The 22,579-nt window shown below is 38.6% G+C and overlaps 1 protein-coding gene across 5 annotated transcripts in view; it reads right to left on the bottom strand.

Annotated features, from left to right (window-relative positions):
* The window catches only part of ABCC9 (ATP binding cassette subfamily C member 9), an 87,606-nt gene that overhangs the window by 2,509 nt on the left and 62,518 nt on the right, over nt 1-22,579 (bottom strand). For all 5 annotated transcript variants that reach the window (XM_072332742.1, XM_072332779.1, XM_072332759.1 and 2 more), the window contains 14 exons: nt 22,465-22,561; nt 20,558-20,805; nt 19,448-19,596; nt 19,224-19,293; nt 18,297-18,454; nt 14,541-14,633; nt 11,932-12,034; nt 9,706-9,807; nt 6,891-7,011; nt 5,749-5,879; nt 4,063-4,141; nt 1,275-1,383; nt 955-1,058; nt 201-334 (listed from right to left, as the gene is read on the bottom strand). In XM_072332742.1, coding sequence (XP_072188843.1) covers nt 201-334; nt 955-1,058; nt 1,275-1,383; nt 4,063-4,141; nt 5,749-5,879; nt 6,891-7,011; nt 9,706-9,807; nt 11,932-12,034; nt 14,541-14,633; nt 18,297-18,454; nt 19,224-19,293; nt 19,448-19,596; nt 20,558-20,805; nt 22,465-22,561 — 1,698 coding nt within the window. The remainder of the gene's footprint in view (nt 1-200; nt 335-954; nt 1,059-1,274; nt 1,384-4,062; nt 4,142-5,748; nt 5,880-6,890; nt 7,012-9,705; nt 9,808-11,931; nt 12,035-14,540; nt 14,634-18,296; nt 18,455-19,223; nt 19,294-19,447; nt 19,597-20,557; nt 20,806-22,464; nt 22,562-22,579) is intronic.

Here is a 22,579-nt window from a genome sequence, read left to right as displayed (position 1 = left end):
TACTTTTATTCTTCTTTTTCTTTTCACAGTAATAATCAAACCCCAAACACCAACAGAGACAACTGAAACTAGACACATGCCAAAGGCAGAAAACCTGACAGTTTTCTCTGCTAAATAGAACTCATGTTTGACTTCTGGGTAAGATGATGCCTCTACTCCCAGCAGATCCACGTGGCAATGAAGAAAACTGCTATACTCACTGTGGCCATGTCTATAGATGCTGTGGCTTCATCCATGATAAGAATGCTGCTCTTGCGAACAAAGGCTCGGGCTAGGCAGAACAGCTGCCTTTGCCCTACACTGAAGTTCTCTCCTCCTTCTGTTACCATTGCATCTGTAATAGAAACCAATTAGTAAACTTAGAACACAATGATTTTGAGAGGACACCACGAAAGTTCTGCTTGTATGCTATTCCAGCATGAAGCAAAATCCCTACAAAAGTTATAGTTAATTTATAGCATATAGTTGAGTTATAGTTTAGCAAGTGACCCAAATAGTTAAATCTGGTAGGATACAAGATAATATCTTAGTAATATGATACACACATTATGGAAGGAAATAAATAGATAAGCTTTCTTCATGAAGCAGATCACAAATGAAAAGGAAAATGCTTTGTCTGTGTTCAAGATAAGAGCTACAACTCTTCTGGCCAAGCAAAATTCTGCTGAAGGAGCAGAAGTAGAAACATTTTTCACAAACTCTTCTGACGAGTCACTCATTTATAATGTTGAGGTGCCACAGGATTTTTCTGCAGTGAATGGAAAACCAGACATTTCTTCAGATTTTTAGTAAGGTTATTTGCTCTGGCATGGAGACAGTATATTCACAAAGTACCTATCAACTCCTGCATAATGGTTCAGAGTGTAAGATATCCCACGTAGCTATTTATGTGCATACACATTTATACATGTGTAATGCCATTATTGACTTATATTCCTAGTAACTTGGACATACCAAGGCCTCCTGGCAATGATTTGACCATGTTCTTCAGCTGAGCAATCTCCAGAGCTTCCCAGAGTCTATCATCGGTGCACTTGCATTCTGGATCCAAATTGAAGCTGCAAAGAAGAACAAAATAGGAGTCTTGTCACTACTGTTACAATTCATAAAGGCCTTCTGCAAAGGAACAAAGTGGAACTCTGTACCTCACTTAATTCCTCATGGACAGTCTGTGGCTAGATTGTGGTATCTAGGAAGGTTTCTTCCCTTTTTCATCCCTTCCTGCCCACATCACCCATCACAAACACACTGCCGCTCTTTTTGCATACACCTACCGGATGGATCCACTGAACAGTACTGGATCCTGGAGGATAATAGAGAGTCGGGAACGCAGAGTGTGAAGAGGCAGTTTGCTGATGTCTATTCCATCAATCACTATCCTGCCTGTTTAAAACAATAAGTAGAGGGCACATGAGGGAATTGCACAATTGGATAGCAGGCAGAAAGATAAAGCAGATACTTTGGGCTGGGCTCCAGCTGATGTGACTGCATGCCTCTGCGTTCTCTCAGTGTTGTTACACAAACATGGAGGAGGTGAATGCATGTAGAAACACAGCCCAGAGGGAATCCAGCCATTTGGTGCTGCAACACTCAACAGTCACGGCAACACTTTCCATATTTCATTTTTTTCCCCCAAATTCCTTTAAAGGAAATTAGTGGCTTCTGTGTTATGTGATTAATAGTAGCACTAGAAGGATAATTTATTATGAGGCAACCTAATATTTACAGCCAGAGTGAGAACAAGAGCACGAGTAATTAGCCACATTCTGTATCTTCCTCTGTTCTTGACTTTAACAGTAGCAGGAGGTCTGTAATCTCTGTGCTTATTTCTTTTTGCATAATACAGTATTTATCTACAGTCAATACATCAGAAGCCAAAAATCTCTGGAACTCAAGGCTGAATAGGACAACATAACTTTTTAACACGAGGCAGATCAGGAAAAAAAAAAAAAGCACCAAAAAACCCAATACCATACTCCAAAGCATTTTAATACCATTCATGGTGGTTCTTACATATCAGTTTTACTTAAATATTTGGTTGTGAACTAGCTACATACTGTTCTTCTAGCAGATTACTGGAAGCAGTCACATTAATCACTCCTTAAACCAGTAGTTCATTCCCATACAAGAAGTTGTTGTAACAGCTGAGAGACTTAGTAAAGTAAGATTTTTCCACTTCTAGTCACTACTTCAGGTCAAAGAGCATATGGATCTCGTCTGAAAATCTGACTTACAGTGTTCTAGCTGTGGTAACTGCAGATATTCAGAGTGGAGAGACTGGAGAAACATACCAGAGAAACTGGGGATGAGTATTCCATAAGTAGAAGAAAGTGGGAAGGGTAGAAGGAAGCTCTTTCCTTGGCTCCTCAAAGAAAAATCAGGAGCTACCTATGTCAGTGACTTCCCCTAGACATAGGAACTTCTGTTTGTATATGGGGAAGCAATGGACCAGAGGAAACTGAATAAGGATACTGTAAAGGCTATTTCTCATCAGGCTCAACTCTTCATTTTCCCTGTGGATTACTCCATGGAGAGGCTGCATGCAGCCCTGGGAGGTGCCCACAATATGTTCATTTGTTAGGGAGAATCTAACCACAAACCAACAAATACATGGATTTTCAAAGCTGCATGTATGGCACTCTGTAATTCCAAGTTTTTATAATATTGCCCTTTGTAGGTTACTCTGTGGTAAATATTACTGTGGCATGCTGTGGGAGCAAGGTAATGTATTTGTGTTAGAGAGAGGGGACTTTTAGGAAATAGCAGAGAGGAGTTGGGAAACCAGGAAAGTAAAAAGAAGTACTCAAGCAAGACAGATAGGTGGTTCAAAGAGGGGACAAGAAAGGGAAAGCACTAAATAAAGAACAGAAAATAGGGGAATAATGTGGAACATACAAAAAATTTATGAAATAACAAAGACATGTGGAACTGAAAAGGATACCATGAATTCTATTTCGACTTCAGTAAATGTACTCCAAATCTTGTTATGCAATGTTTTAAGAACCAGGGCTCCACTCAGAATTGAGCCAGCTTAGAAACTAAATATGGATTGAGCTGAGACGTGGAGAGGTTTGTGCACAAAGGACAGAGGTCAACTAGAAAATACTTAGGCATTCCCATTGGGAAAAATCAGGGACACGGAAGGAACAAAGGAAAGATATAGAAGGAAGATTAAAGTAGAAAGAAACTGAAAGTCGGGCACAAATATAACTGTTTGCACTATTTATGTATCCAGGATCCCTAGTCATGAATCAGAAACCTATTGCCATAGATACATACAGGCACAGAACCACAACAAAAGCAAGTATTAGCATTATTTATCCTCCCACATCTTACTGGGATTTCCCTAGCAAACATTTGATGCACAATGACCAAATTAGAAACATGGAAATCTTTGTTAAAAAAAAAAAAAAAAAAGGCAAATTTCCAGTAGTTTTCCATACACCCGCAACGGTTCACATGTATCTCTATTATAAAGGCAGGGTGCATACTGCTGCATACTAGTTCATTTCAGTTCACTAGGAGAATGAAATGCTGCAGGAGTGGAAATATAGCAAAAAGTTTCCAAAACCTTTATTCAGTTTCTGATGTAGCTGTGGGAAAATGCTATAAAATAAAAAATAATTATCATGGGAATGGATTTGTTGAGTTCATTTCTACTCCACTAATATTATCATAGTTCTAACAAGTTAATGCAGTTATTCTTTAGGGAGAAATTTAGAGCTCTAGAGAGTTGCATATTTTCCCTCTTATCTCAAAAATGGCATAGTGTTTTCTTAGTGCAATTGCCAAAAATAAAATATATTTTTTTATTATTATTTATTATATATTTTTTTAGAGTGGAAGTATAATCTGAACATAATGTTTCCTGGAAGAACCAAGTGTTACTCACAATAGGACACTTCGTACTTTGAGTGATCAGGGACAACAAGCCCCATTCTAACTGAGCATCTTCTGAGAGAGAGAAATAGGTTGTAAACGATCAAAAAGAGTCCCTGCTTTCTCTAAAGAAAGAAGACGGGAGTGGGTCTGGAGTGACAACGTACTCCAGTGAAAACTAACCATCAAATATGTCCACCATTCTGAAGAATGCTAAAGACAGGGATGACTTGCCGCTGCCAGTACGACCACAGATCCCAACCTGCAAAAGAAAACAAGATGTTCCATATAAAAGGCAGCTGTAAGTCAGACTTGCAGTCCTAGGGAAGCTGGACTGGACGGCTGTCCTAGTGAGAAGAAAGGTGCTTCCCAAAGGCCAGTGGCAGACACTAGAATAAAATCAGAAGACTGTGTCAAGCAAACACTGTGTTCTATTTTTGCATTGTTTGAACTTGTAAAACAAAGGTAAAAGCTGGGTTTGGCTGTCACTGATGCTGGGGAGGGTGAGGCAGAGATTATTACACTGCTCCACCCTCTAGGCAGAAGGCAGTAACAGAAAAAAAACCCACATAATTTAACAAATATTAATTAAAAGTGATGCTTCAGCTGCTATGGACTATGCCTTGTCTTCAGCAATAAATAATAAAAAACAAAGCCTGTATAATTTCTCCTTACGGTTTGTGCAGTGCTGAAATCCACAGAGACCTTTAACTGAATGGTGAAGCAGTTTCATTTGTGCTCTGAAGAACTCATGTAACGTGATAGAAATTCCCACTTGTCCTAATAAACAATCCTATCAGTCACATAGTAAAATCTAGGTGTTTTCAAGTTGATAAAAAAGAGTACTATTTATTTCACAGTGGGACATTATGATGTCTCTGATTTGCATGCAGTGGAATTTCTCCTTTGTGTGCAATGGGTTTGCATGCATGCATCATGAATGATGCCCTGATTGGACAAGGAACTTAAATAGATATGCTTGGCTGAGCAATTGTCTTTTAAATTTTATTTTACAGTGTAAAATCCCATTTCTGCAATGTTAGTATTGTCTCCAGAATAAATGCAGTTTTAACCACGGGGGAAAAATATTTTTTGTTTGGTTCACGTAGAACTTCATTATTTCTGCTTGTTGAATCAATCCATGGGGCAACATAAAATTTGTGTTGAGGAACATGGTTTATTGGGAGCTATTGGTAATACATGAATGGTTGGACTGGATGATCTTGAGGGTCTTTTCCAACCCTGGTGATTCTATGATTCTATGATCCTATGACTTAATATTACTTTGATTTGAATATTTTATAACAGTTCAGTAACTGAAAGTTAACATAATAACAGATTTTCAGGTATATTGGGATATTTAGTCAAAAAATGCTTAAACAAAATAGTCCCCTTTGGCAAAATAATCATTGGAAACCTTTATCTCAGGAAGATTTATGGTTTAGCGGCTTGTGGTAGCAATGGTTATGGGAGGATGGTTGGACTAGATGATATTTTCCTTTCCAACCTTGTGATTCTATGATTCTGTGATTTCTGAAATGCCAGAATTTTTGACCTGTACTTCAGTGACATTATATGCTGAAATTTAAGAGGTTCTTGTGTGCTTTCTCAGCTCTTGTTTAGTGATCATCTAATCTCATCTCACCAACTACACACACACTGTGCAGTGGGTGTGGACATGGAAAGAGATGGGTATCTAAGAAGAAAAATGGATCTTGGCCAATAAGTGATGCCCTCATTGAATTTCTTGACCCATGTCCGTGTAACTGTCACTGCAAATGGTCATTAGTCTTGCTCTTCTGCTATGTTAGAAAACAATCTAAAGAAGGACCTGCTCCAGAAAGAGGATAATATGTAATAGTACAGTACCTTTTGTCCTGGTTTAATGTAAGCTTTAACATGTTTGAGGACAGGCTTCAGGTTGTTTTCATATCGCACACACAAATTTTCAATCTTGATTTCCCCCTCTTGAGGCCAGTCTTTTGGGACTTGAGAAGCATCTGGAATGGTTACAGCAGAACAAAACAAAACAAATGCTATCAGAAGGTCACTTTTTATGACAGTTCCTTTTTCCCTCTCTCTTTCTGGGCACCTTCATGAAACCACTTGAGAAACCTAGCCTTCAGTTCCATGCCAAATACACACTGGGTAAAGGAGAGCCTTCTAGTAAGGTGGCATCCTTGGGCTGTTTCCCAAGGGATTTCAGGACTGCCTGATGGTCATGTTAGCACTTAGCTTCCTGATCACGACACCTAAGATGAGAAGGTGAATGCCTAAGGAGTTCTTGGCAATGAAATGGGGAGAAGCAAAGCAAACAGAAAAGATCAGTGCAGTGTAAATGTGCTCTGAGGTCAGTAACCAGCAGAGGAAAGAGAGTGCAAGGAAAGATGTTACTGCATGACAACTTGAGCTGTTGACATTATCACAGCTCATATGTCATCCTGATTTGCAAATACGTAGATAGGTTTTGTCTTGACTAAGGAGTCTGGTTGTTAAGGAAGCTTGCTGACCTTCAAGTTTTTCATCTCTGCACTTCTAAAACACCGAAACCAATCTGAAATATATGGAGAACAAATAGTAACAAAAGAGTTGCTGAGGACTGACTACCAACATGCCTTTGGCTTGTAGCCCCCATTTGCTGCAAAGATCACTCATTTGGAAGCAAGGAATTTTAATGCGTTTTTGGTTTTCATCTGTCTTTTCATTTACAGTTCAGCTCCATTGGTGTTTTGCCCTGGAACATCCTGATTGTAGTCCAGTGTCATGCGCTGTATCCCTGCATTTTGATTTCTATTGACAGGCATTGGTCTATATATCCTCTGGCTGCTTTTGTCTACCTTTGTCATTCAAATCAGTGGGAGCTCCTACATGCCAATAAGAAGAGATTTTGGCCAAGAAGACCAACGTATTTTGCATGATGCAATATATCTTGCTTTAACAATCCTGGAGAAAAACGAAGTCACACACAAAAAAAATACCAAAACAAACGACAAAAATTTAGAGTGGGATACCCAAGTAGCCATCATAGTTCTCCGACTCCATGTTCAGGAAGCTGTGTACTTTTTTTACAGCACCCATCTGCACCTCCAGATCAGCCAGATTCCTCACCACCCAGTTCAAATAGTTGGTTATCTACATCACAAAAAGAGAAAAAGGGTAGGGTTCCAATTCCTGTCTGTGCATCTTTATGTTTGTGAGTAAAAGTCACATAAATCTGTGAACGTCTTTGGCCTGAACCAGCACAGTGGGTCAATTACTGACATTACAGCAGTCCTAGACTCAGTACAACAGCATCACATACATAGCAGACCAGTCATACTCCAACACAAACAACAGCCCCGACATGTTAATTTACTGCTCGGTATTTTCATCCTTCTCTTTTGGAGGAGAGGGATGGAAACATCATACCCTCCGTGTGAAGCTGTGACTGACTAGGAGTCACTTGTTCCCTAGTTCTGGAAGGCACTTTCTTTAAACACACAGACACAGAATAAATAAAAATTGGCAGCACTCTTTGTAAATGCTGCAGTTTCTAATCTTTCAAAGACTGATTAAAGATTAAGAAAGTTGACTGTTTGCAAGTATATTGAAAAGAATTGGATGGTCACTTAAATTCTGTTTCCTTCTGTGTATGTTTAGATGATTCATTTATCTCTGTGGAAAATGTGTTTTTTTTTTTGTTTTTGTTTTTATTAGAAATATATAAGAAAAAAATGTATTACCTATTCACTGGTATTTCATTCTTAGTTTTTATTACCATTTGCAATCAAACAGGATCTGATAAATTGTAAATGTACTGCTTGTAGTAAGCAACTGTTGATAAATAATTGTTGAACAATACCCAGCTTAGAGAAGCTGACTTCTAGCAAGGACTGAGTATTCGAGGCAGATAATTGCAAAGCAGTTTCCTAAGCATATGTTCCTTAGTCTGTATGTTGAAGCACGTGTACCAACTGTTGATAGTCAAGCACCTTTAAAAACTGAGCCACTTAGGTACCCAAATAAGGGTTTAGAAAGTTCAGTTTATGAGAACACCCTACAAACAAATGCACTTGGAGAAAGGTTTTGTCATTTATTTGCTTGTTAAATCTGCCGAATAAGATATTTGTTATGAATAAATCACACCGCTTCACTTCTTTTCCACTCACCTTATACAGATTCAATAGGCATACAGTAAATATTTTTCACTAAAAGTCAACAATAAAATTTGTTGTGAATTTAGAGGATTTAGTTGATTGTTTTGCTGATGAGTTATGAGTTATTTGCTGTTCGGAAACACACATCTCTGTCCAGCTTTTGATTCAGAAATGTATCTACAATCATAGTTCTGTCAGATTTGATAAAAGAGTCTGGCATCTCAAAGGCCCTGCCCATAGCTTCAGCCTTCATCACTGCTGTGAAATAGTTGGCAATGTTTATACAAGGGAAGAGAATAAGCTTCTGAATGCCAAGTATAAACACCATGTTGCTGCAGAGCTTGCCCTTACCCAGATCCAAACATCATCCCTCTCTTAGCTCCAAAGAGAAATGATACAAAACCTGTCAGGAGACAGGCAATGGTCCAGCTACATCTCTAGTTTCATTAGTGCTATTGTGAGGAAGGAGAGACAGGTTCCCACTTTTTGACTAGAGCATTGTCTGCTCCACCAGACTTCAGCCAACGGCTAATTTGAGCTAATGATCTGTTTGCAAATACAGATTAAGTATAAAGTAGACAAGGCAATGCAGACATCTTGGCGCTTCAGATCTCTGCTAATGAAGCAGGATTACCAGGAATGTTTTCAGAATGAAGCTGGAAGTCTGGGACAGATTCTCAGTTGTTGGCAGATGCTCACAGTGATGTAACAGTGGCTCAAAGGGGATCTAAGGCCATCCTAAGGCAGCTGCCAGGAATCATCTGCTGCAACCATGGGCTTACCAGCATTTAAAAGTAAAGCCAAATCTTGGTGCTAGACTCATACCCATACCCTCTATATGACACCACTTTCCACTCACTAGTGCATAAAGCAGCCAGCTTTGTGCCACACCAGTTTCAAAAATTATTCCTGCCACTATCCTCATCCTGATTTTATCCCCACTCTTTTGGTGAATTCAATTATGTTTTTGCTCTCTGTGATGACAGTAGTCATGCCATGCTAATGATGCACTCTCAGTCTCTTTTACTGCCTACTATGCTGAAGGACTCTTCTGTAACTCACCTTAAATTGTTCACAATACAGTTAAAATGAATTGGTTACTGTGCCACCAAAATCTTTCCTAACCGCACCTCCTCTTTCCTACTGCTGTTTGTCATGATGGACCATGCCTTCTAGCCTTAAAGATCCCCATCTCCATATTCATTCAGAAATGGATGAATAATATTAGGCATCTGAGTAGATTCTATCCAAAGACAGAATTAGCATTTCAGCTTCTTCAGCAATGATTACATTGGTCTTTGGTTAAACATTACCAAGGTTATGACAGCCTGTGAGCCATGGCAGGTTCTGCCATGTACAAGTGCAACCAACACTGTCTTGTGCAAAACAGAGTGCACAGCAGGTCCTCTTACGCACTTTAAATTCTTCTGCTCTGCTTGGGAGCACGCAGGGCCTGGGAATGGTTGTGTTTTTTTAATTGGCTCATAAAATCTGAAGCAAGTCCAAGTTGCTCTGAACTCTGTCAACTTTGGCTTGAATCCATTATTTGCAAGAATTTATTTATTTATTTATTTTCACAATTAAGAAAGCTGGAAGATAATCATATATATGTTTTATTATTATTATTATTATTTTAAATTACCATAAAATGAATACATGAATCTCAAAGTTTATGTGCTTTGGTACCTACCGTCAGAGCATACAGGAGACCTAGACCCACAAACCCTGAGTGTGGCCCTTCGGTGATGGAAGTGATAGCTGCAGTAAGAACTATGCAAGCACCAAGATAATCCTAAAATGAGACAGAGGGAGAGAGAAAGATTCTAGACAACATTAAAACGCACTGATAATAACATTTCTTCTGTTGCACAGCACATTCAATTTACTGAGAATTATTTCTGTAATGGCACTTAGTCCTTACATTGTTTTTCCTGGAAAAGATCAGGATTTTTGGTGTCCAAAACAGCCTAAAGGAGCTTGCTGGACACAAATGAAACAGGCCAGTATTTTCTGCAAATCTATTTGGGCTGAGGTGTCTCCATGTAGCTTCTCCCAGAAGAGGAGGTATAAAAAAATGTAATGAGAGTGTGAAAAGAAGTCATAAGAATGACATAACATCCTTAATTACAGCCTTTAAAGCAAATCAATTCCACTCCCCTCTACCCTCTCACATCTTCTCAAATGTGAGTTTACTTTCCAAAATAGAAGTATCAGATCATGAAGGGTTTTGGCAGGATTTATACAAGTAAGGCACGTGTTTTTTGGGCAGACTACATTATGTAGTGGGACATATGCATGGGGAAGACGTCCCTAAGCCTTCTATATGCTCATAGCCAGCAGCAAAACACCATTTGCTTGTTGGTAGCAGTAGCTCAAAGCATTAGAACAGTGTAGCTGTGGGGCTGCATCTGGTCTATTAAGTCTTGCTCTTGCATAAATTGCTGTGGAGGTTGAACTGGACTTCTCATAGGCTTTTCACAAGCGTCAGCCAATTGTCTTGATGTGTATCCATCTCCATTTTGAAGTGAATGTCGGATACAAAGTGGTCTCATGCAGTCATCAAGGTACCTGATTCATGGGACTGCTGGTGTTCCCACTATCCCACTGTTCCCTGCATGATATTTACTTTGGATTACAAAGTTAGCATTTTCCATCCTTTTTTTTTTTATTTTTTATTTTTTTTATTTTTTATTTTTTTTATTTTTTTTTTATTTATTTATTTTATTTTTTTTTTTTTTTATAATCCTATTTGATAATGTCCTGCCTGGAGTCTTTCCCTAAGAGATTTGAAACGAGGGCTTTGTTGTTCATGTATCTGTAGGAAGTGTTGATGATCAGATCACAGACTCTAACTTAACTGCAAGGAAATAGAAGTAAAGTGCTCTCGAGTCTTCATGAGCAGATGGGACCAGTTGCTACTGATCCCTTCTGATGTTCTGAGTGATATTTGTACTACTGCACCATTAGGCAGAGACAAATGAACTATTCCTTGTTAAGACCACATTATTTCTAATGCTGTGATGAAGTTCAGCATGATCTCTCATGCTGATAGCTTCATGCACAAAGGGAAGCTCTGACACTTAAGAAATGGAGCACAACTTTGTTGCTCTATCAGTGAAGAGGAGGATAATACCCTTGATGTATGAATCATGCCTTTTACTAATTGTGTCTGTCAAAATCAAATCATAGCTCTGTTCATTCACTGCTGTTTTAGTGCCAGATATATGAGGAAAACACAGTGATTTTGCTTGCCCTCATGCTAATCACTGAAGTTCCTCACACGCTGTCATGGGAGAACCCCTATAAAAAACAGAAGCCTGTCTCACTGCCACTGGCTGTGCTGTGGATAGGAGTCATTCATTTTTAAGTTGAAGCCAAGCTCTGTTCTTGTGACATTGAACAGTTCTGTACCTTACACACAGTACGGGCTCACAGCAGAAGTAAGGGCACAGCAAACAGAGCCTCTAAATCACAGTCGTGGGATTAAACCTATTGCTGGGGAGACACCGTGGTGCCTGTAACAGCCCTGGCTGACTGATTGCACAGCTCAGAAAATTACTTAAAAGCCACCCTCTGCTTTGAAAGTAGCTGTTACAGGGGCAGGTCTGCAGATGCTGCACAGTAGTAGAGAAAGCCTTATTTCAAATTATGTAAATGTTTGCTCTTGCACTCTCTTCAGACAGAAGACCTCGCAACAGCAAAAGATGAGGGAGGCTCATATTTTCTTACTTCTGGCCAAGAAAGCTGAAAAAAACCTTATGTGTTTAACATAAACAATCCCGAGCTATTTTAAGCATCAGTGTGTATAATCTCAACGCGAGATTAATTCCCGTTACTTTCTTCTCCTCTACATCAGACTAAGTCTCTGTTTGCTTCCAAGGTTTCAAAACCATGGCTGGGACTAAACTGAACGTACCGTCCTGACCTCCAGCCATCTGTTGGCAGCTGATAGAAATAAGTAGGCAATGTTGTTCGTATCTGTTAGTTCCAGCATACGTTGTTTAAACCTGGATTCATGCCTGCCAAGAGCAAAGTTGTTATATTACAACACATTACACACATACACCAAATGATGAAGCATTGAACTTCTCTTTCCCGCCCCTTTCCTCAACCAAAGGCTGTTTGTCCTTATGTCTTTGCCAAGCTTCGTGTTACAAGCTCTTCCCGAAGGACCCATGCCTTTTGCCAAGGCTCTTTCAGGCCAAGCAGAAGTTACCTGGACAGTTTCTAGTGTTTAACATGGGTGAGGTCTCTAAGGTTTCAGTGTTTATTAGGAGGCTGTAGATTGATTTGTGGACCAATGCTTCTCAGCTACTCTGCTCAGCTGTTTTCTCAGCCTAAGCTGAACTGCCTAAGTATTTTAGCCAACTGCAATGAGGGAATAGATCCCATTTAGTCAGCAATCCCTATAGACTGTTTCTGAATTGCAAAAATGAATGGTGTCACCTCCACTGTCACTTGTTTCTCCCATGTAATGCCTGTCATGTTTAAAAACAGGTGCAAAAATGTCAGAGCACCTGAAAGTGAAGGTAAATGATGGCAGTAGAGGGGTATAAGCAAAGCCTCTGTTGACATAAATATATCACATTCATGATGCCTTACAGTACTTTTGAATCTGGCCCGCAGTCAGGTGGACATTTACTTGTTTCACATCCTAAAGTCAGTTCAATACCTTTACTTGAAAGAAACTGCCAAACTTGATTCAGCAGCTTATCTCCTGTTTTGTCATGGAAAGTTCTTATATTTCAAAGTTTCAGGGCTCTGCAGTGAAGCACCTGTCATCCTTGTTCTGCCAGAAACATCTTTCATTTATTTATTTATTTATTTATTGCCTTTTCATGGCGATACTTCATTTCTCTCCGCACAGCTTATAAACATAGCAAGCAACCTCCCCAAGGCAACAAGCGGTAACAGCAATGACGTGGGGAGGAGCAAAGATACACTGAATATTCTGCTCGTCTGCCTTTCTGGCAGCAGAACTTCTGTTTTCCTAATGGAAAATCTGACATGCTTAATCTGTGTCTTTTCATCCACCTCCAGCTCATCTTCTGGGCTGTTTTAGACTTTTATCCTATCAGATGACAAACAGCAAAGGTCACTGAAATTGCTTACTGATCCAACTGTGCTACTTTGCAAGAAGTTATGTGGATAGCTGCTCTATTTTATCCTGGAACATACTGAACTCAAACTACAGAGAATGACTAATGGGATTATTAGTAAATATGAGCTTGCTGACAAAAACCACTGGATAATCCAGGATTGGTTGACAGAGGAGCACAGAGGGGGAAATGAAATAGCGTTGGTTTGCACCAGAGATTCATGGAAAACTCAGGTGGTGGTTATGATGCCTACTCATTTTCTAAAACTGTGTTTTACTCTCTGCCATCCAAGCCAACAGAGCTGTTTTGCAAAGCAATGAGTTGTTGATTAACTCCCAAGAAATTATAAACTCCTCATCTTTCTCAATAGATATTGTGATGAAAGGCCACTCTAAATGTCTTGAGAAGCACTCAGCACACATCCACATCAGGCTTTAATTATGAATTACTGGTTTAATATTTCATTCTGATTGATACATCTTGTGAAATCATTTTTTGTTGACAACTGGCTCACATCTCTTCAACACAGTGCAAATATTTTAGCTTGTCTTACCACAGTCCTTTCTGCAGCATTCTGAACTTATAGTCCTAAAGCCAGCTTGAAGTGATGAAACAGGCTCAGGAACTGTGTAATTTATTGAGAAGATGAAACTGATCATCTAGACTTTTGAGAGGTTGAAATTCTATTGTGTGCAGAATGAGTGCAAGTTCTGCTTATTAGGGGACAACATCAAGTACTGTAATCATGCTAGCTGTAATGTAGTGGATATACAAAGAGAATTTAGTCTATAATTCCTACAATAAGTAGAAAAAATATACTCATGGTCAAATAGAAATGTTCTCAGAATCTTCTGGGATTAAATATTTGAATTTGGTTGAAAATGTTAGGTCACAGAACATCAAGATTGCTTTTGACATAGTTTACCTGAAAAGCCTTTCTAGTTGCAAATTTTCTCTCCTAGTTAGCAAGTACTGCAGTAGTATCCCTGCCTGAGGTGCATGGTAAATACAGAAAGGTTTCAGAGGCATTTGGATAATACAGCTCGTAAGATATAGCACAAATATTGGAGGTGTGATGCCTGCTCCTGCCCTGCAAAGGATAGTTTCCTACTGTCCAAGTTAGGCATGATTAAACTAAACATCTTAAAAAATTTAAATAACATATCCAAAAATGTTATCATCTTTAATTATTATAATTAAATTATTGAATTATAATTAATTCAGTGAAAAACCAATACAGATTCTTATTATGTTGCTGAACACATGTACAAGTGTTCAGAGGTGTAGCAAAACAATAAAACAAACCCTGCTACCCTTTTATATGATTGCTTAAAGTCTACTAAACCAAATAAGTTACCCTCTGACATGCTCCAAGCAAGCTACATGAGTCGGAGCAGAACCCAAGCTTCTCTCTGATCATTTTCACCTGAATGCTCTGATGGTGGTAAGGCCTTCAGCTGTTTCAGAGAAATGACAGAGTAATGGTAGCTGGGTGCTGTCATCGAGTTCCTGGAGGTCCCTGGGGCAGGAAAACAAAACAACAGCTGTTACATCTCTGTCCATAGAAAAAGTACCTCATAATGGACAACAATCAATGCTTCATGTATTGTACATACTCTTTTCAGAATTGCACAAGTTACAATTTCTATAGTGAATTCCTATATGCTGGCACAGAAATGTCACATTTCTCTTTTGCTACAGAAGACTTTTGCAGATGACACCAAAGTTGGCAGGAAGTGTTGATCTGCCTGGGGGTAACAAGGCCCTATAGTGGGAGCTGGACAGTTTGGATTGCTGGGCTGAAGCCAATGGGATGAGGTTCAACAAGGCCAAGTGCCAGGTGCTGCACTTAGGCCACAGCAACCCCAGGCAACATTGCAGTATTGGGGCAGAGTTGCTGAAAGATTGTGTAGAGGAAATGGACCTGGGGGTATTGATTGATGTTCGGCTGAACATGAGCCAGCAGTGTGCCCAGGTGGCCAAGAAGGCCAATGGCATCCTGGCTTGCGTCAAAAGTAGTGCTGCCAGCAGCAGCACAGAGGTAATCATCCCCTGTACTTAGCTCTGGTGAGGCCACATCTCAAGTATTGTGTTCAATTTTAGGCCCCTCACTACAAGTAAGACATTGAGGCCCTGGTTCAAAGAAGGGCAACGAAGCTGGTGAGGGATCTGGAGCACAAATCTTAAGAGGAGTGGCTGAGGAAGCTGGGATTGTTCAGTTTGGAGAAGAGGAGGCTCAAGGGAGACCCTGTTGCTCTCTTTAACTACCTGAAGGGAGGTTGTGGTGAGCTGCACATTAGCCTCTTCTCTCATGTAACTGGTGATAGGACTACAGAGAATGGCCTCAAGTTGCACCAGGGGGAGATTCAGGCTGTATATACTACTTTTCCAAAAGTGTAGCCAGGAGCTGGAATGGACTGCCCAGGGAGGTGGTGGAGTCACCAATCCTGGTGTACAAGGAATAGTTAGATGTTGTGCTGAGGGACATGGTTTAGTGGGAATTATTGGTGATAGGTGGGTGGTTGGACTGGATGATCTTGTAGGTCTTTTCCAACCTTGGTGATTCTATGATTCTATGAATCACCTCCCAGCCATCTCCATGGCTCCAGTCTTTGGCCACAGCTGAGCTTCTTTTGCCAGCAGCATCAGCAACTGTCTCCTGGCTAAAACCCTGCTGTCAATTATAGCCAGCAACTAGCAACTTTTACTCTCAAACACTCCAGTTTATTAATATAATTAATATAATAGCTCAGAACAGTTTGAAACTTCATAGCACATTATCTGTGGCTCTTGCATTGGGTATAAAACAGAGTTTGTATGTCTGCAAGCTCATCCATTTCATTGTAAGCATATCATTGGCCTGACAAAGATAATGCTTTTCCAAGTAAACCTTTCCTCATTTTCAGTATCTCTAAGTACAAAAACATGCTGAACATGAAATATGGCAGAGTATAACTGATCTAACTGTAGTGTTAATATTGCCCCATTGGTTGAAATAGAGATGGCACCAATAAAGAAAAGATATGAATGATAAACTAACTTCCTTATTTTCAAAACCTGAACACAGCAGTGGTGTTTAAGTATAAAAGTTCCAGTCTCCTGGGTCAAGAATGTTTTCCAAGGCACAGAGACAAATACATCTTTCTTTAACACACTACTGTTGGCATACCAGTCAGCTGTTGAAGTATAAACAGAACAGAGGCCAGAGCATTAGATATTTAAACTCCTTATTTAAATACTACTATGTTTGCATACTGTATTAGGTAGGCCAGCAGAAATAACTGCTCCATGATGCTGAATGTTACAATATACAGAACTGAATTTCCTGCTAATGTTTTGATGATAAATAAGCTCTAATTCAGATTTATAATGGAAAATACACAGAGGGTTTTGAGAGATGTAATGGAAAAATACAAGAAAGAGTCTAAGTGCTGTAAGAAATACTGTAAATATTTGCATTTCTAAAAATTAGTGAAGCTTATATGTCTGGAAAGCACTGCATGCAAGTATGTTATAAATACTGAACTAAGCTATTCATTCATCCTCCGCTTCCCAGGAATATATTTTCTACAAATAACCATTGCATTTATTAATTTCTATCATGAAGTGAAAGAACACAACAAAAGCTTATATACCTTACAAGTGATTTAAAATAATATCATTTAAAAGCACTTTTAAAAAAGCACTTGCTGATGCATGTTCTCCCAGGAAACTGTAAGGAGATAAAATGAATGAAGTTGTTATACACTTACAGCTGCAGAGCCAATGGATGCATGTGTGTGTGCACTGACCTACAGGGGTAATTCTTGCTGGCTTGTATGCTGTGGCCATCAATATAGCTTGTGGAAAATACAGTTCTGGAGATGGATGGAAAGTTTACTCACAGAGAGAAAACATAGTACATTCCAGGGCCCAAAACATCAGGCTCTGTTTCCTCTTGTGTATTTTAAGTAAGAAATTTAAACAATGTACACTGCTGTGTGTAGAAGGACAGAGTGACACTCAGAAGATCATAATGGATTTATGAATGAAATCCAGGTTTCTCAGCTCCTTAGCCACCTTGAGACCTTGGTCTGCCCTGCACAGCATTAATTTGGAAACGCAGGGAGGAAAGAACAAGGTTTCCACAAAATCTTAAACAAATTAGGCAAATTATTTCAGATATGAACAGTTTGTATTTTATCAATTCTGATATTATGGAGTTTTCTTATGAAAAAACATCCTTGGAAATTCTGAGAAAAGCTGGAGACGAGTAGGCTACAGTGAAGCTAAATTACTGCTATGTTGCTTTATGCCCCAGCTGATGCACTGATTTAAGTATCAGAAATAACAGGCACAATTCTTTCTCAGGCTGCCTAAACAAGAAATCAGCTGTACTGTTGAAAATTCAGTTGAAAATCATTGTCTCTCTTAGATGGATGCTACAGAACAAGTTAATGCTTTACTATGTACCTCCTGTGGATACAGGGTCTGCAGTGACAGATGCTGTCTGGTAGGTCATTTTGGCTTCCACGCATTTTATGTCAGCAGGCACCTTGATGTGTATTTTTAAGTATCAGAATGTGGAGTAAAGCCAGCCAGACATCTGGCTTATTAAAAAAAGAAAATGAAAATAAGAAACATGACTGAGCTTAAGAAAAACCTTTGAATTACTTGCTTAAGATGTGTTAATAAACTATACATTGTCACTAAAAACAGAACTCAGAGACTCTTCTTGCTGAAACTATGTACACTTGAAAACCAGCCAAACCATTCTGAATATGGGATGTTGCTGTATGGTAGAAATGATGTTCTGCAGCATTTTTTTTCCAAAGAAAAAGCAATGACTGACATTAATCCAGGAAGTTATTTTCCATTTGCTACCGACTCTCAAAAGATCAAGGCAAAACCTGTAAGCTGTCTCAGTTGACTAACAAATTTCATGCTCATTGATCTCCATAGTGAATAGTGTACACAACTGAAGCAACTAGTTAGTTCCCAAAATACTCTATTTTTCATTAACTCAGATGGAAATATTTTCCAGCTTATGGCTCAAACTCACACCTCAGAATCAGATACAAGGCACTATGGTCACTATGACAACTTACCCCTTATAGTAGCTTCAACAACCTCACATTCCTACACAATTCTTATGTATCAACTTTATAAAAGAAATTTTTGGGCCACTTTTTTTAGTACATACTTGGAAGCAACTCTGAAGTATTTCTGGATGAAGTAAAATGCTATTCCAAGGGGCACTAGGGCAACAAGGAACCATGGAGTGGCATATGAGATCATTCCAATGGCTGATAGGCAGAGTAAAGTGGACCGGGTAAGAGACTCCAGCGTAGGAGGAATGTGCTAGAGCAAAAAGAAAAATACATATAAGGAAAAACAAACAAACAAACAAGCAACAACAACAAAGACAATAGTAGCACTACATGCTTTTTCCTATCCAGTGCCAAAGGGAAAGTGGAATTATATTTCTATAGGTTCCTTGATTCTTGTCTCCTACCAGGAGCCTGAATGTGCAGAAGTTAAAAAACAGCTTAGTAGTTCTTCTTCTAGAGGTCAGTATTCCAAAGACCATTTCCACCTCAATCACATAACAGGGAAGAATGTGACTACTGACATATCAAATATTTAGAGAAACAGCATACACTTTCACAGAACCTCTCAATTTTACTGTCATGTTCCCATCACTCGTACATTCTGGATTGTTGTTCATCCAGATGTTTTGATAAATAGACACAGTGAAAGTATCCAGCACTTAACCTGAGTGCTCCAAATTCGTATATGCTGCTGACACAATGGACCATCTACTTATCTCACATATACTCCTCATAGTAAAAGTAACATTCTATTCTCTGTTTTCCTGATTTGAACCCCAAATCTGGTGTTTTGCTAATCCAGTTCTCTTAACAGAAGTAACTAATCTGTTTTTGAAGAAATTAAGAACTAAGATCTCCTACCACTTTTAATTAGTTGCATGCCCTCATATTTTGAATTTGTCTATTATCATTTCCAGAGCTTCTATTTGATATGTTTTTCTCTAATTAGTACTTCAATGTGTTATCTTATTCACTTACAAAGCCAAGATATAATAAATAGAATACACTGGTACATCTACCTGATCAATTATATTTGTATCAGCAGAAAAGCGATTCAGAATTAGCCCCAGTGGAGTCATATCGAAGAACCTGTGGAACAAATTAAAAGCAAAAAGTTATCTGATTTAGAATTCCAATTTTGGATAAAAGTCTTAGTCAGGCAAAACACAAGGCTGTGTACAGGCATTTTCTAAAGCTAAGCAATAAAAATAAATGTGCAGGGATAACGTTATTTTTGTTGTACCTGATTGGTCCAAGGATGATTTTATTGAGGAGATTATGATGTAGATTTTTGGCTGCTGTGAGGCCCATCCACTCCACAGTCAGAGAAGTGATGAGACATAGGACAATTCCTGCTCCAGAGAGGATGCTGAAGACAGCTACATGGTAAGTCTAATAAAATGACAAAGGTATCAGACATAGATGTAAATACAAATGTTTTTTTCTGCTGTAAATTTCCCAAGGTACCGCTCTTTGGAACTACTACCTCGTACCAAATAGCTGTTATGTCATATTGCAAATGCTTTGTTATTATATTAATATCATTATGGGGGAAATAAAAGAGATATCTTGGAATCGAGATACATCAAGTTCACTTAATTAGAATATCTGTCAGTTTCAAGATCTCTCAAACTACTGGTAAATATCCTTCAAGACCCTGAAGTGATAAAACTAGGAAGGTAGGCTAGCTGGGTAAATACAAAAAGTTCATACAAAAGTATGTGAATGTTAGCCAAGGAACTCAGACAACCAGGATAGAACCTCTGAAGAGCTTGAGGCACTTTGGAGACTTTAGAAACTTCCACATTATTAAATTCAAACACTACTTAATTTCCCAGAGCAAATCAAATTTCTAATCAATCTGCCAGGGCTATAAAATACTTAAGACTTCTAAAAAAATCACCAGTTGGATTTTGATATTTGCAGACTAGTCAAATTTACAGCAATAAACATATCCTATTTCAGTAGTACACCTGAAGACTTCTTTTTTTTATTATTATTTTTGACAGGCCATAAGCGGATAGTTAGCACTTTCTTAGAAAAATGGAGTAATTGACATAGGTATTAAAAAATCCAGATGAAAAAGTTTGGTATGAGAGTGTTCATTCTTCAACTATTTTTCTAACCTCTGCTTTTGGTTCTGTTTACTCATTTTGAAAAGACTGATAAAGTTTGAATTGCCTTATGTTTTTGCATTAATTACTCACTCAGTGTATCTAATGATTGATTTTATGATATCTATCTGTCTTTCCAGTCCAACTGGTTTTGACATAACAGCAAACAATTACTTTAGAACATTTTCTCTCTCTTTTAAAGATTATTCTTTTCTGTCAAGCTCCAAAGTATGACCTACCTTTTCTGCGCTCTGAACATCATCAGCATTCCTGAATTCATTTACATTGTCCATAGATGTCCATGTAGCAAGCCAATAATCTATAGCCACTATAACTGAGTGTTTCAACAACTTTGAGAAAATCATCAGAAAGAGCAAGAAAAATCCTCCAGATGTTAGATATCTCCAGCAGGTTTTCCATGGCATCTTTGTTCTGAGCCTCAAGACAGTTGACATGTTATCATCTTCATCTTCTTCCTCTTCTTCCTCTGTGACTCGAATATTTGATCAAGTTAGCTTGGATTCAGTACAATTATATATGGTTTTAATGTATGTGGTTGACAGTTTTTATGTGAATTTTACTTCTTAATGGCAAAATTCAACTTAGCATTTGAAAAGAGAAAATGCTCTAGACATATCTTCTTAAGACCTCCCCTATGGTCTTTAAGTAACCTATAGACTGTCTTTGACAAGTTACAGTTTTGCTAATCAAATATTTTTATAACTCAAGTCTTCAGTACTGACTGTATTAATAGTAGAGACTAGATCTTTTCCAACCAGTTCTGCTGCTTTTGTTGTACTGTCAGTAGAATTCTTTGGGTTACATGCAAGACTACAGAAAGCTCACTCAAGTTTTCCAATCAAGATGCTCTGTTATCTGTTGCATTAAGGAATTATAGTCTTGCTTTATTTAGAGGTACTTAAATTTTGTCTATTTACAAGGCCTACTATTGACTATATAATAGTTTTCACATCATATGAAATACAAATGATGGTAGTCTTCTGCTATGGAAAATATATATTTCATATATACATAAATTCTACCATTCATATTTTCTCAAAATAAAAAGAAAATGCATCTGACAGTTTTGCAGGCCACACTTAGGGAAGAGAAATGATTACCTGCACTTGCTTGATAGCTGTAAACTAACAGTAAATGCAACTCTTGGCAGCCCTAAGCTGACATACAATTTACATCTGACTTTGAACATTAAAGATGAATCAGCAAGTATTTTTTTCAAGTTGTTATCATTATTATACACTTTTGAAACGTGTATACTTCTTGGGACACAGAGACTTTATGTACTTTCCTTTGGTCTCATAATAAGTACTGGATGACCTAGAATGTATTGTCAGGTTATGTTTTAGCCCTGAAGTTACTGATGTGCATTTTATAATCTTAATGATGTCTAATTTTGGAGGCATTCTATGGACTGTAAGGACACATCTTTCTTCCCTGAGTTTTCTATCTCATTCCAAAAAGAGATAATGGCGTCCAGTTTCTGAGATTAGGTTTTTGGCAAGGCTTTCCTGTATAGAGGAGCTTGAAAGTGACCTCAATTTAAACTCCTCCAAGCATTCAACTGATAAAGTGTACTGATGATTGCGCACAGAAAGAGGTGTTCTGCTCAGATCTGCCAAAGAACTAAGAAGACACTGTAACATTTCCATCTCAAGGACTTTGGTATCCAGCTCTGCCTATTTCACAGTGATTGGGAATCTCTTCAAAATGCCGCTGTCCAAGCCCCAGAGACCTATGACCTAAGTGGCAATCTGTCGTGAATTTTGCCAGATTAAACACAAGGACACAATAAAGAGCCTGCAAATAGCCAATCTGCATTCTGCAGTCATTCCAGCCAACACTGACATGAGACTGCCTGTGATTAATGCTCCTATTAAAAGGAAGCCTGTAGTTCACCTTTTCCCTTGCACTATCCAATTGTTTCTTAGAACTATTTTCTCCATTTACACCTGGTGTGGCATTCCAAGGATGTTCTTGATGGGTTGTGTTGCTAGCTGCAGATATCCAACATCTCTCACCAACATCTTCCTATTTTATTGCTATGAACTGCCAGGTTTGGATATTCAAGTGGAATAGCAATGATATACATGACAATAGAATAAATAAATGAAATGTTAAAACATACCTTCATCTTCATCTTCCAGTTGTGCTTTGGATTCCCTGGGGTACATGGCCCTTCTAAGAGTTTTTCTCTCCAGAGTAGTCTGGTCAGCTTCCATATCCTGTAATAAGAACGCTTA

Source organism: Excalfactoria chinensis, chromosome 1 (genome assembly GCF_039878825.1).
Source record: "Excalfactoria chinensis isolate bCotChi1 chromosome 1, bCotChi1.hap2, whole genome shotgun sequence".
NCBI classification, from domain to species: Eukaryota; Metazoa; Chordata; class Aves; order Galliformes; family Phasianidae; genus Excalfactoria; species Excalfactoria chinensis.
This window is presented reverse-complemented; position numbering and strand designations above follow the sequence as displayed.